General features: G+C 40.0%; 1 protein-coding gene across 4 annotated transcripts in view; it reads left to right on the forward strand.

The window, feature by feature from the left end:
* The window catches only part of LOC109966293 (uncharacterized), a 23,800-nt gene extending 8,980 nt beyond the window's left edge, over positions 1-14,820 (forward strand). For 2 of the 4 annotated variants that reach the window (XM_020611035.1, XM_020611036.1), the window contains exons 2-5: positions 11,383-11,481; positions 11,584-11,665; positions 11,901-12,239; positions 12,690-14,820. In XM_020611035.1, the coding sequence (XP_020466691.1) occupies positions 11,605-11,665; positions 11,901-12,239; positions 12,690-13,054 (765 nt within the window). In that variant the 5' untranslated portion in view covers positions 11,383-11,481; positions 11,584-11,604 and the 3' untranslated portion in view covers positions 13,055-14,820. Of the gene's footprint in view, positions 1-6,685; positions 6,712-11,241; positions 11,482-11,583; positions 11,666-11,900; positions 12,240-12,689 lie in introns of those variants that run through there. The other 2 variants (XM_020611034.1, XM_020611037.1) reach the window with 2 other exon arrangements.
* The last annotated feature ends 207 nt before the right edge of the window (positions 14,821-15,027 follow it).

The raw sequence follows: 15,027 nt of genomic DNA on the forward strand, positions 1-15,027 counted from the left end.
CCCGACGTAAATTCAATTCCCTGCGAATTAATACAGCGTCCTCATCTACAGGATCCTCTATGAATGGACACGCCATTTTGGTCTCTGCGTGACGGAAACGTGTGCAATCTATGAATGTACTGAAAGATTAAATGAGGTATTAAACACCTTTCACTTTAAAAAGGGGCGGAGACCCGGAGGAAACTGAGTTTCCCGAACAAAACCTGCTCGCCAGCAGGTTAGGTTCACAGAGTAAGTTGCCATAGTAACTGACTCTGAGTTTAGATTACCTCTCTTTGTGAAACGGGTTTAACTTACCCCGCTTTCACGGGTTTAAGTTACCTCCGTTTCTGAAACCGAAAACTCCGAGTTTCCCTCATTTCGGGGTTAACAAACTCTGAGTTTCGACAAAACCGCCTTCTTGAAATAGGCCCCAGGACCGGGCTACAGGGGTCAGGTTGGATCTTTGTTTCAAATACAGTACCCCCCCAAAACCTTACAACAGATGCAGATGTGTAAAATTTGGTGGCTATAGGTTCAAGGCTCAAGGATTTTATTGTCAATTCACCATATGTGCAGGACATACAAAAAACGAAAAACCTTTTCTCTCTCACCTACTATTTGGTGCCATAACATTTAGGAACTAAAATAGAATAAAGTTAAATAAAAATAGAATAGAATAGAATAAGAACTGGATTGATGTAATTAGGATAAATCTAAACAGTACAGCCAATAAGCTGTGACTCAAAAACGTGTACAGTCAGTGACAGTAGTGCTAACAATAATAGGAGATTGTCAGATGGTTCAGCATCACCAGGGCGTTGGTTATAACGTGCAAATAACATATGAGGTATACATGGACAGTTTTGCAAATGACCAACAGCAGCAGATATCCTGGCAAAAAAAAACAGCAGCAGATTTACATATAACATAACAGAAGGTAAAACAGCACCTGTAGTTTCTTTTTTTTGTTTTTGTTTTGTTTCCAAAACAGTCAGCAGCAGATTTACCTGTGATATAACAAAACAAAAAGGGGGAATGTATTGAGTTTGTGCAACAGCAGGGGTAGTCTTTTTATATTCTGTGGTGGGTTACGGTCGGGGGGGAGGGGGTTCAGCATCCTTACAGCGTGGTGAATGCAGCTGTTTTTAAGTCACGTGGCGTGGGGGCCTGAAGGAAGGAGTCTGAAGTGGGAGTGTGCGGGGTGGGAGGTGTCATCAGCAATGGTGATGGCTCTGCGGGTCAGGAGGGTGTTGAAGATGTCCGTAAGGGAAGGCAGAGGGGCACCAATGATCTTGCTGGCTGTTTTCACTATGTGTTGCAGGGTCTTTATACCCTTTAAAGATGCAGTATGTGAAGTTGCAAATTGCAATGTTCAGCAAAGCTGTCATACATCATATTAAACAGCCCTCACAGCTGTTTCGCAGTGATCACAGTAAATGTAGGACAAATTGCACACTCGGAAAACAAGTCACAAGTGCGGCTCACTTGACCAAGCAAAAGCTAATGGCAGCTCACTTGACCACTGTGTAATTTTCATGAAGGCTGAATGCACACACATTAAGATGTGTAATAATACCATTTTATTCATTAGGCCTATTAGTAAACACTCAGACTTTAACCGTCCATCTCGGCCGCTCCCTTACTATAACTGCATGAAAGGAGGTGCAACAAAAGTCAAATGACAGCTGGCTTGACCAGGTTTTTGCAGTTAACGGCTCACTTAACCGCAGTTAACGCCATCCCATTTCTCTTTGTGTTCACTTCTTGAATGACAGGAATTCAGGCTGTCTTTCTTTTTCTTGTGTTAAAGCAGCAGTGGACAATTCCGGTCCTTGAGAGCTACTGTACTGCTTGTTTTCCAACTATCTCTGCCATACCTACTGTTGATTACCAGGATCAGGTGTGTTCAGTTAATCAGAAGCTGGAAAATACCATCTTAGATGAAGGTATAGAAAAGAAAGACAAAGTGAACCGATATCTTCTAGTCTTACAAACTGCACTTCTAATCTGGGGTTTTCTAGATATAAATGTTTTTGTCTTGCAGTACAGGCTGGGTTTTCGGCTATGCAATCAATCAACTAATTGGCTCTCAATGCTGCGGCCCGTGCTCGACTCCTGGTCAGGGAACCTCTAGCCACAGGGGTTTCACACCAGTGACTTCTGTGCTGGTCCCAAGCCCGGATAAATAGAGAGCGTTGCATTAGGAAGGATATCTGGCGGAAAAACGTGCCAAATTTCGAACTGTGCGAATCGTCACTTTGGAAACAAATGATTTGCTGTGGTGACCCCTAATGGGACCAGCCGAAAGTAGAGGAGAAGGAATCAATCAACTAATTAAACTCTAATTTGTATAGTGTAATTCAAAGTTCAAGATGATAATCATAGGAATACAAACAATTAAGACTTTATGAAACTAAACTACAAGAGAAACAGAAATCAGAAAAATGAAATAAACCTACTAAAACAGACTTTTAAGAAGCAGCACAGGACTTCTGCGCTGTAGATATCAGGTGTCGTTCATGTCAGTAGAGACATTTTCACCCCAGAATGATTTTTCTCTCCAATTTCAAATCCCGAAAGACCTATTCTTGCCAGCTGCAGCAGCCAGCTGTGCTACAATCAAGATTATTCAATTGCATCCTTTTGATGCCTGTAACAGCCTGTAGATTACGGTAAGACTGACTGTATCATGAGGCTACAGATGGCAAAGCACAATGCTCCTTAATGTCTCAATTTTCATGTAGTCGCTGCAGCTTTTTCTAGTTGCACGAGGGTAATTTTTGCTACAGTGTAGCTTTGTGTACACTGGTGTAATGGCAGATCCTTTTTAACAGCAATGTTGAGTCATTTCAAACCTTAAATGGAATGACCTTTAGACTCAAATGATCCCAGAAAGCGAATGCGTTATCCACATTTATGGTTAAAAAAGTGTCAAGAAATTTTTCCATTGATCTGATGGGCTGTGGATTGTTCCACTGAAATGTGACATAACGTTGATGAATTGCATGTTAAAGTGCTGTCTTAAAAAAAAAACCCAGCACATGAGCAAACTGCCATTAACCTTTACTTTCTACCTTTTCTTTCTGGTCTGTCACTTGTCCTTACTTTCAAGGTTTTGCTCCTTTTCTGTGAAAAGGTCATTTATGACTGTCTGGACTAAAAGCTAGGGGATCATGAATCATTCATGATAACTCCTCTTACAAAAGTTCACACATGCTGAAAATAGATATAAAAATATAAAGTGAAAAAACAAAAGATCAGATTTATCTACCAGGTGGCTATAGTTTGATTCTAAAGCCTTGTTATCTATGTAAGGGTAACATTTTCAGAATTTGGGCATCAATATATTGGTCATTGCAATACATACAGTAAGCACATTTTAGTCAATTATGGGTTTAGTAGAGACATATATAATTTTATTATTATTAAAAATGTTTTGTGTTAGTGTTAAACCATTTCAAAGTGTGCCAATGCAAAAACCTGTGTAAAACAAAGCAAAAATATAAAGCCTTGTCATTTGCCATGTAGTGTCACATATTTATATACCTTTGCTGAGGGCACTGACAGAACCCTATACCATAATTTTGATTTTACAAACCATCCCAACGTTTTCTGATTTGGGGTTGTAAACTGAAAACTAATCTCAGAGGGCACTCATTTAAATGATCTCTTCATCTCATCGTATTATACAAGACTGAGTCCAGCCCCTGGGCCACACTTGTCTTTACAGGATCCTAAAATGAACAATATCATTTCTGTTCAGTTCAAAATTCTCCTAAACAGCTCAGGATGGTTCCTCCCATCCCCATGTACTCCTCCAATAAAACATCCTATAGACATGAACTGTGTGATAGCAGTCTTTATGGCTGAAGATTGTGTTAGGTAGTGTGTTTATGAGTGCATGGACGCCTCCCAATCAGCTCATACATGTGATTCATGACTGTGTGACATGTGACTGGGATGTCCTCAGAGTTTAAAAGCTGAAATCGAGGGCATAGAGAATTTTGGCAAGGGACAGCAGAGGAGTCGTGTCGTGTTGGTGTGGTCTGAAGAAGGCTATGAGGAGAAAAAACATTAGGTAGCAGGCAGGAACTGCAGACATGATGTGAACTGCGAATGCAGGGCCAGTGACTACAGAATTTTTTGCCCCCTTTGTGTGTTTGAATGTGCCTGGTGAGTGGCACATCGGTGCAGTGGTTAGCACTTCACAGTAGGTAGTGCTAACTACCAGTCAAAGGTATCTGTAAGGAGCTAAAACAGCTGCACTAACCACTTCCTACTGGATTTGAACCTGATGGCTGACTGGCACCTTGCTGCGTGGAGTTTGCATGTTCTCTTTGCACCTGTGTGGGACTTCTTTGGGTACTCCGGTTTCCTCCAGGTTACACAGTTTTGTATTTATATAGTACTTTAAACTAGAGATGCACCGATCGATTGGCAGAGATCGGACACAGCCAGATTTCAACATGACCAGCTGATCACTGATATCCGATTCCGTGCTGGAGAGATTTAGAGGCAGTACACTTTACTTTGGCACAGATCAATAGCATCGCATCTGCACCTCGAGTGAGGCTAGCACAAGTATAGTGAACAAAAATAGTTTCCATGTAAGATCATCAGGAAGAAATACCTTTTTATGTAGCCTATGGATTTAGATTTTATAGATTTTCCCTGGCTTGTTACAGAAGGCGAAATATGAAACTCAAGTAGCTTGATCAGTCTTAACAGATGCCAGCAGAAACAAAAAACAATGGGATTTGCATGAGTTAAATAGCCGACTGTGGAATATAGACATGAAGCATAAAAAAACAGGAGGGTTCTATGGAAGATGCATAGTGTGGATTGACACATTTGATATAATGGAATTCTACTGGCAGCATGAGACGGGTGTGAGATGTGCATAGAAAATGTTTCCAAAAGTGCATCCAGTGTGTTTTACCAGTTAGACAAAAAAAAGAAAAATCTGCCAAAATTGGAATAGACCAGGAAAATTGCAATTGTTGCATATCTACTTTAAACCCAGTTGAGCTATAGTGCTTCACAAGACAGAGGAATGCAAATAAGAATCACAAATTTGCTTTAGGGGCCTTTACAAGTTTTACAGCTTACAGCACCCTTTGTCCTTAGACCCTCAAATCAAATTAAAAAAAATCTCCCTCAACAAAACTTTAATGCAAAAAAATCCAAGAAACATCAGGAAGAGCAACAGAGAATCTGATCATATGTTTAACTGTTTCAAGTTTTGAGTGACTGTCAGCATATTTGTGTTTGTCGGTTCCAGGTGTTGTGTCTCGTTAGTGGCATCTGTAGATTTACCTGGGTGCTACCGTTTGGTGCCAAGTCTTAGCCTGTACTTTCACACTACATCTCTGTATTAAGTGTCTCTGAATGCAACTGATTTTTGCCAATAACCAATCTAGCTGAGTCATTTTATACAGCTGATGTCAAGGCCAGTAATATATTAACTCAGTGGTCTTCAAACCGGGGGGGCGCGACAATACCTGTATGTAAACAATGTATAGTAGCAGTCGGTGATGTGCTGAAAAAAGCACCCCAGAAATATTTTTATCCACAAAGGGGGGCCCAGCAGAAAAAGTCTGAAGACCACTGTATTAACTGGAAGACTTATCACAGGCGAGAGAGTAGCATCAATTGCATCCTGCCATTTTCTGGCCGTCACTAATCACCACCAATGCCTGTACAAAGCACTACAAGTATGCAACTGGAGTTAGCACCCCCGAGATGCTGAGAGGGGAGGGCACGCAGAAAGGCTAGGGCTGAATGATGAGCTTAGGGTGGAATTAGTAGACCTGCTCAGTGAAACTGGCACGAATACAAAAGGTATGGTCAGAATTCATGCCAGTTGAAGGAGTGGCAATAGGAGTGGGGAAAACCAAATAACCTGGCTGTTAACCCAACCCAGAAAATACCATGATGATTGAAGAACAGTAGACTGTTTTCATCACTCTGTCAAATGAACAGGAATTTCTAGAGCTGCCAACGATTTTGGCGAGAGGTAATCACTTTGTAAATTGCTCATAAAGCTTGGATTCTGTATTAGTAAACCATATAGTTTAAAGCCAGTTATAGTTACTGTATGAATGAGAGTGATAACTGTACAGCTGACCCAGATAAAAGTGAATGTCTAAGGTGTCAGTTTTTTGTATGGCCAACATAAGTTTTACTAGTTCACAACAGCAGCAGCTATTCTTGCACCAGTCCAAGGTATTTGTGAGAAACTAAAACAGCTACTTTACTATTCAAACATACAGGGGAATTATCTGTGAGAACTTGAGCCAAAGGAATTTCTCCTGCTGTATACACAGTGATTATAAACGCCCGCTGCTCTATTTATTTTGGTGATCCCCGGTTCAGGAAAAACCTTGAAAACTGTTGCAATAAGGGCATATCCCGCAGGGGTTTTTAAGCAAGGTGTAATGTTCAGACAGGTGACAAATTACAGGAAAAACCTGAGTGTCACTGGATGAGATACAGCATTTCAAAACTGACTTTATTTTAAATGTCCATATCTTTTTTTGAAATTATTTAAAATAGCACAAAATATGCTTTTTTCCCCCCAACATAAAACTCCAAACATGGTGTCAGGTCCGCTCGGCGCAACCTGCCTCTCTTTCTTTTTCCCTCTCCCGCTCTCCCTTTTTGCGGGATCAACGCCTCAGCTGTGTCGCATCGGGTAATTAGTGACTCGTGGGACAATACTTACCCTATGTAAGTTAAAAGTTTATGTTTGACCCGCATTTTTAGACGTGTGTAAGATGCTACGCTGACAGTCTCTGTGCGTTTTGGCTTGACCTTATGACGCTAATTATGCGGTTAGCAACACTTAAATACGTGCTTTGTCTTCCACGCTGACAGTCTCTGTGCTGTGGATTGCATTGTTTACGTTGGTTCTTTTTGTTCACCTGTCCGTTCTCATCCTCCTGCTATCCTAGTTCCTGTCGTTAGTTTGTGTGTTTACCGTCCTGGTCTCCTTAGTCATCACTGCCCTTCCCTTGTTGTATGTATTATGGACCCTGTTTTGTTGTCATGTTGTTTTTATTCTATTAAACCACCTTTTTTTTTACTAGCACCTGGGTCAGCCATCTTGAGTCCAACCCCAGTTCTCCCTCACCCTCCAGGTGAGGGGGACTAAACCTTAACACATGGAGACTTCAGTTTGGTTAACCACTAATGCAGCAGGGTGCATGTTCAATGAAAACCTTTACAATATATTGTACATGAGATGAAATAGTTAAGTGCCAGTATGGCTTAGACAATTTGAAATCTTGTTGAAGCTGTGGCTTTGGTGAGGGTTTTTTTTTCAACAGGAATTATGAGTGCTACTTGTACCAGCATCTTCCAGGCTCTGATGCAGTGGAAGATCAACAGCTTATTTAAGGCAATAATTCAAAAAGAACAATACATTTCTGTCACTTAAAAATCTCACATCTCCAGTTTGGTGTCATTTTATTCTATAATCATTTATGCACTGAGCTCCATAATTCCTGTTCATTTTGAAATGCTGGTAATTACAACATAAGTCAAGGTTTGATAGATTTTCGAGCTGTAAGTGATCCATCTAACAGAGGTGATATCTGGGAAAGGTCACATAAATCATTCTTTGTTTGGAGCTTGGTGACACATTATCCAGGCCCTGTGGAATAAAGTTTCTATGGGTGTGACAAATTTTCAGCCCTAAAATGTATGTAGTCTTTCAACTATACCAGTCTCCAAATCTGGACATGTGAAGTTTTCAATCTTACCACAACAAAATCTACTTGACTAATCACCACAGCTCCATTTACAAAGTGTGGGTCAAACATAACTAAACTCTCTTGAATGTAGAGTTACTGTCAAACTGCTAAACAACTTCAGTGGTCTAATACAAATCATATTAAAGTGAGATAAAACTGAGCATTATGGGTCCCCACAGGAATTAAGTACAGGATCAAACTCAACATGCCATGTCACTAAGCTGCATCACTGCTAGCTTGCAGTACAGTAAAGTGTGTGTGTGTGTGTGTGTGTATTAATCCTGTGTAGAAATCTTCCTATTAGATGTTTTATTTTGAACTTAATCCAACTCTACAGACATGTAAAATATAACATTACATAAACTAACTTCAGAGACAATCCAGTCTGTGTCCTGTAGAGGGGGGGGGGCACCTTAGCCATTCACTTTTATCTGGGTCAGCTGTACAGTTATCACTCTCATTTATACACTAACCCGCATGTCTTTAGATGGTGTGAGGAAGCCAGAGTAGGCAGTTGTGAGCATCTCTTACATTGTGTGACTTTGTTGCAGCAATGTTGTCCATTTCTAGAAGTCAGCAAATACTGTACTCTACATTGAGCGTTGTTATGTAACAGGAATGGCCAAGTCTAGGAAAGTATGTAAAACAAGCCATACTTGTTCACATGCTTTTTCAATTCTGCCCAAAAATTTTCTATTGATTGAGGTCAGGGCTTTGTGATGGACACTCCAGCACCTTAACTTTGCAATCCTTAAGCCATTTTGCCACAACTATGGAAGCCTGCTTGGTGTCACTGTCCTTTTGGAAAACCCATTCCTGTCCACACTTTCACTTCCTGGCTGATGTCTTGAGATGTTGCTTCAACACAGGGGTGCCCAATATGTCGATCACAAAGGTAGAGTTGGTAGATTGCGTGCCATTTAAAACAAATTTGATATTAGCCTATCATCCATCCTCCCTATGGCATTTGACACTTGACTGACGTGCAGGGCAGCCAGTCTGAGATCTTGTCTTTTCTGACGCACGAGTCACCAAGCATGTGCAGTCAACCGCAAAACTCCAGTGAGCTAACTACCTTGTCAGCCTTCCAATTTATTTCTACTAAGGAAAGGGTAAAAAATGAGTGGTGGAGCCGAATCAAGTAAGAAACCGAAAACTTACCAAATATGCGGAACGGGAGGAAGACTTTTTTGACAGTCATATTCAAAGTGTGTTTGCTTGATCTGCCAATCTACCATCGCTATTCTGAAGAAGGGAAATGGCACGTTTGGACTGTCACCCATTCATACACATATATACATGTATAGTATTTTTTTTGTGTGGGTAGGTCATTTTGACTTGGCCATTTGAAAAGTAGCTCACAAAGTGGAAAAGTGTGGGCACCCCTGCTTCAACATATCCACATAATCTTCTATTTTGTGAAATGCACCAGTCCCCCCAGCAAAGCAACCCTACAACATGATGCTGCCACCCCTGTCCTTCATAGTTGGGATGTGTTCATCAGATTGCGAGCCTCCCCCTTTGTCCTCCAGCCATAATGATGGTCATTATGGCCCCACAGTTAAATTTTTGTTTCATCAGATCAGAGGACACTTCTCCAAAAAGGCAGATCTTTGTCCCCATGTAGGGACTTCAACATTGACCGTAAAATATAATAAATACATTAAAAAAAATTTATGATTTGATTTGATTTATTCTTTCTCAATTAATTTGTTCTTATATGACTTATATTTTTCTTCCGCCTTCTTTGATCTGTCCTTTATGAATTCCTTATATAACACATTCTTTTTTTTACATGCATTCTGTAATCCCTTACTCATCCACGGTTTCCCACTGTAATTCCTTTTGTTTTTATACTGCTTACGAGGACAGTTCCTGTCATATACTTTCTTGAATATATTTAAAAATTGCTCATATGCTTTATCTAAGTCTTCTTCTCTGTAAACTGATTCCCAGTTTTGCCCCATAAAATCCTCTTTTAGCCTCCTTACAGCATGTTCATTCGTCACTCTCCTATAGAAAAGATTTGTTTTTGGCCTCTCTTTTCTATACTGGCCCTCATAAACCACAAATACTGGTAGGTGATCACTAATATCATTTATAAGTAATCCACTTGTCATTTTGCTGTCAATAACATTGGTAAGTATATTATCTATTAGTGTTGCATGCTGGGTTGTTACTCTACTTGGTTTTGTAATTTTTGGGTATAAACTGCATCTATATATTGTGTTAATAAACTCTTCAGTTCCTGTGTGCTTGTTAGGATTTAACAAATCTATATTGAAGTCACCACATATGAACATTAATTTATGACTTGTTGTCAAGTAATTTTCTTCCATCCAGTCATTAAATTTTTCTATGCTGGTTCCAGGTGCTCTATAAATACAGCTTACAACATTTTTCTTTTTTTCCACGAGTATTTCTACAGTCACACACTCCGGCAAATTATCCACCACCCTTGACATTTTCTCCACTTTCTTATAACAAAAGTTTTTATCTATGTACAAGGCCACACCACCTCCCATCTTATTCTCTCTGTTTGTGCATACCAAGTCATAGCCATCAAGGTCAAAATCCATTCCCCTTACATTATTCATCCAAGTTTCAGAAATAGCAATTATATTAAAAGAATGTGTAAGACTACTAAGATAATGTTTTATACTCTGAAAGTTTGCGTATAAACTTCTGCTATTAAAGTGAATTAATGATAATTTGTTTTCAGTCTTAACATTGCTGTTAAACTGCTCATCCGTGTAATACTTGCAGTTATTTTCAGAGTTCTTAAAAAAGTTTTTTTCAGGGTCAAAGTCATTGTCCGATTCATGATAATGTTGTTCAGTGTCTCCAATTGTGTTCAGTTCCAGATCCAATCCCTCAAAACCTATTAACCTCTGTAGCAAATCACTTGCCTCATTCCGTATGTGGGTCATACTTGTTGTTGGTTCCTGCTAATTGTTAGTTCCAACGCTCATCATTTATCTTTTACCTCACCTTATTTTGTTGTGTTGTTGTGTGTTGATGTAAAGCAGAAGTGGTGTAGATATGAATGTGTTGTGTGAAAGTCACAAACACGAGACAGTTCGCTCTCTTACCTGCTACTTTTGTCTCGTGTAACAAACCGAGTTTTGACCGGTGTGTGTGTTTGTAACATTTATCTCACCTGTCCACGATGGCTTCCAGTAAACTGACTAATGTTTAACTGAATGGCCATGACTCTTCAGAACATAATGGATAAAAGCATTTCCCCTGTGGCTATAGCCACCGAGTCTGAACACTATCAAACAGAATGAGTTCATGGCAAAGATGAATGTGAAAGTTGAGTGCAGTGAAATGAAGCATTAGTGCAGTGTTGCAACACTTCAAAGGACAATCACACAAGTCTCTACTTGTGGTAGTTTCAGCAGCTTCATGAATAGGCCTTCTCTCTCCTTCTCTCCGTTTCTTTTGCTTTCTCTTGCTTTTACATGCTCTCTCTCTCTCTCTCTCTCTCTCACACTCACACACACACACACACACATACACAAAACACAATGCTTCCTTCCCGTTGCTGTTCAGGTTCCAGCATACACCCTCCACTGAGATAAGCCCTTAACTTTCCCGATCATTTGTCTTCATAATTCTCTAACCATTAACTTTCTGCACTTAGGGCTGAACCTGGAAGGAAAGAGGATACATGTGCATAAAAACATCATAACGAGACTACAACCACGGCAGAAGAGCTGAGGAGAAGCACCAGTCCTTACAGGTCAGTTCCATTCAGATATAACACTTTAAAATGCTGCTTGTAAGAAAAGGTGTGGTCTATTTCTTGAGATCTGTTTTAATTTGTTTGTTCTCCATGTTATAGTGAAATGCAAAACAGCTGACAATGGGGACCACAGCATTGCTTTTACTTTGTCTTGTACCTGTATTCACATGTGCAACACAAGGTAGGTGAAAAGACCAAATGTAAACTCGTTTGGTAGAAATATTGTCATAAATGTGTTTCATACAAGAATCTTCATAACTTATCCAAATTAAATAGGAGGGAAAATGCAATAAAAAGAGCAGTGTGTAATATTCTTATGTCACATATATATAACTGTGTGATTATGTTGATAACTCTAACATACAAAAGAACCACAAAAAGCTTTTCAGTTCACAACCCTTATCTTTGTTTTACAGAGCGGCTGAGACTAAATGTGACTCCCAAGATTACTGCAGAGTATGGGAAACAGGTTGTCCTGCAATGCAGTGTGTCCTCCATGTCTCCAAATACACTAGCAATCAAACATATGGAATGGTCCCAAAACAAAACACCTTTATGTTCTGTGGACAGCGAAGGAAACGTTACTATACACAACAGAACCGCAAGTGACTTCAACTGCATCTATAAGAGCCAAGAGCTGTCTCTGATCTTTCGCAAAGTGCAGCCACTGGAGAGTGGAAAATCCACGCCCTACATGTGCAAACTGCGCTCCGACCAAGGAGTTCGACATGAATATTCAACAGTGGAGCTGGAAGGTCAGAGTCCACATTCTATTCTTATTTAAACAAACAGCAATATGGCTTAATAACTCATGTACACAGCTGCAATTTAGATACAAAGATCAAGAAGACTGGTCCGTGTCTCTTGAGTTTCCTTGGCTGCAGTAGAAACAATCATTCTGATTTTTTTACTTAAAGGCACTCTGTGCAGTTTACCTTTACAAAAAATGTACTTAAATTCAGTGTTATTTACAAAAACATCTTGTGACCAGTACAGACGTGCAAAACCGGCAGGAGCTTGAACTATGTGCGCACACATCCTGGTGTGCACATGACAGCAACATAAGTGATAGTTACTATTGCTTGTGACTGGTATAGATCTGACAATTGAAATAAGCAATAGTCTTGCATGCCAATTGAAGCATACCCATTGTTTTGTACATACCAAAAAATACATTTCAAAACTCTTCTCTGGTTTTCCCTTAGAGTGTTGTGGGCACATTGAAGGCATTCTGACGAGTCAGGGCCCTGCTTGCACCTTCAGCCATGTCTACCCAGACGGAGATGTGCACTGGTTTCACGGCTCCCACAGTTTCTTAGGTGGATCTCTGGGACACAACACTACTAAACGTGTGGAGGAGGGGGGCTGGCTGACAATCCATAGCTCCCTGGAGCGGGACAGCTCAGATGAGCCCTACAACTGTTCCTTGAAGAGCACTGTATCTGGTACATACATTGCGAGTACTATGATTCCCAAATCTGAATTTTTACACAGCAGTGCAGTCAGATCACTGAGACCTGTGAGGACAGCTGTGGGTATTTCAATCTTACTTGCTGTCACACTGAAATAATGTATTGTCCTATGTAATTTCATGATATGAACTGTTATAAGCTATCAGGGTAACGTTGATTTGGAGTAATGAGCTACAGCGAGGTACTTAGGTTTCTGTTTTTGTTTTTTTTAATCCCAGACTTCTCAGTTAATGAGTCATCTTGCATGGTTCAAAGGTTTATTATCATTCCTTTTAGCTCTTGCTGAACAAGCAAATTATAGACTGTTGAGAGGTGTAAACAAGGTAGCCAATCATTACACTGTATAAGATACCTTTGTTGTTGTGATTCGATTGAGAGTTATGGATGAGGGAGCAGGATGTATTGGTTCAATTTAATCGTGATCTACAAAATTTCTCCCACAAATTTTTTGTAGCATGCCATATATGTATTTTGTACTTGAGATGACTTTAAAATAACTCTTCATTGGTGTGTTCACCATACACCTATGGCCCAGATGTCTATGTGTGACGACTCTTGAACTGAATGTAGACCTTAAAAGATGGGCTCTACTGTGAATTTCCTTCACAAACACTGTAGTCTTTGTGGGCGAAATATCAAACACCTGGACCAGTCATGTACCAACTGGTTTGTGAGTGGATACTGCCCTCTGGTGATTGACCTAAATCAAAATGTTTTCATTTAGTGGTATGCAGACAGCGTTGATTTTACCTTCTAAGGTTTTTGTAAAGTGCCAGTACAATGGAGATAAATGGTTTAGGATGTTACAGAATTTAAAACCACTTCCACAGGGACTATTTTTCTGTAGAAACCAGCTCCAATGAAAACCGTGGGATGGATTATCTACAGCGATGAGGAAATATCACTGTACAATGCTCTGAGCAGCACATGTGAAATTCCATTTATCTCAGTCTTATAGGCGTGGCTGCAGAAATTTCAGAGACCTGTGCAACTAAGACCAAAACTTTCTGTATGGCAGCATGCCACATAAGTGAGAAAATATCTTTCAGTGATTTTGGTAAACCAACCCTTTATGCTGGACATATTACAGGAGTATCTGTGAACATGCAGTGACAGATCATGTAAACAAAATCAAAGTTAGGTACAAAAGTGTATTATTTTATGTCTTTTCATTTGAAATTTAGCAGTGTTCTTGGCACAACAGACAAGAAGACAGATCATTTCTCCTGTTTCCTTCAACTTTACCTCTGTCTTTCATTAGTCTAGTTTTTGCAGATATGCTGTAGCTCAGCAGGGCAAACCCAGCTCCAGGGCTAAATCTCAGTGCACCCTCCTCAGAAAGGGTATTTGAGAGGCTTTTCAAGTCAGAATGACCGTGCTAATGTGCAGTCACCAAGCTGACACCATGCAGGGACAGGTTGAGCTTTCAGCAAGATGATGCTACAGCTGAGAGCTTACTGGATAAATGAACACAAGGACACCTTGACCATTCCAGCACACATGGATACAACCAGACACAGATCTCATGCTCTCACTCTCTCTTTTTACACTGACGTACATTCATTTCCCGGAGACCTACCCTAACCTTAACACAGATTCTCTCTCTCTCTCTCTCACACACACACACACACACACACACACCTACCTCTATATTTATGAGGATACTCACTGGCATAATCCATTCCCTAGCTCTTTACCATAACCTTAACCATCAGAATTAAATGCCTAACCATACACCTTCACCTAGCCTAAACCTAATTCTAACCTGAACCCTAAAACTAAGTCTTAATCCTCAAAAAGATGTTTCAGAAAGCGAGGACCTGCCAAAATGTCCTCACTTTCCAAAAATGTCCTTGCTCTGTAGAAAAAATAACTTTTTAGGTCTTCACTATATAGCAACACACACACACACACACTTGACGGTGCGGCAAGAACACAATACATATTCAGAGCTGGGGAGAACATTTGCATCGTCATCTTTAATGTGTTGTAGGTGGAATAATGATCTCTCAAAAGCATTAAGAAATATTGCAACTGGCATTTTTTTAAAGTATTTATACTAAAAAAAAAA

This window comes from Monopterus albus, unplaced genomic scaffold (assembly GCF_001952655.1).
Source record: "Monopterus albus unplaced genomic scaffold, M_albus_1.0 scaffold108.1, whole genome shotgun sequence".
NCBI classification, from domain to species: Eukaryota; Metazoa; Chordata; class Actinopteri; order Synbranchiformes; family Synbranchidae; genus Monopterus; species Monopterus albus.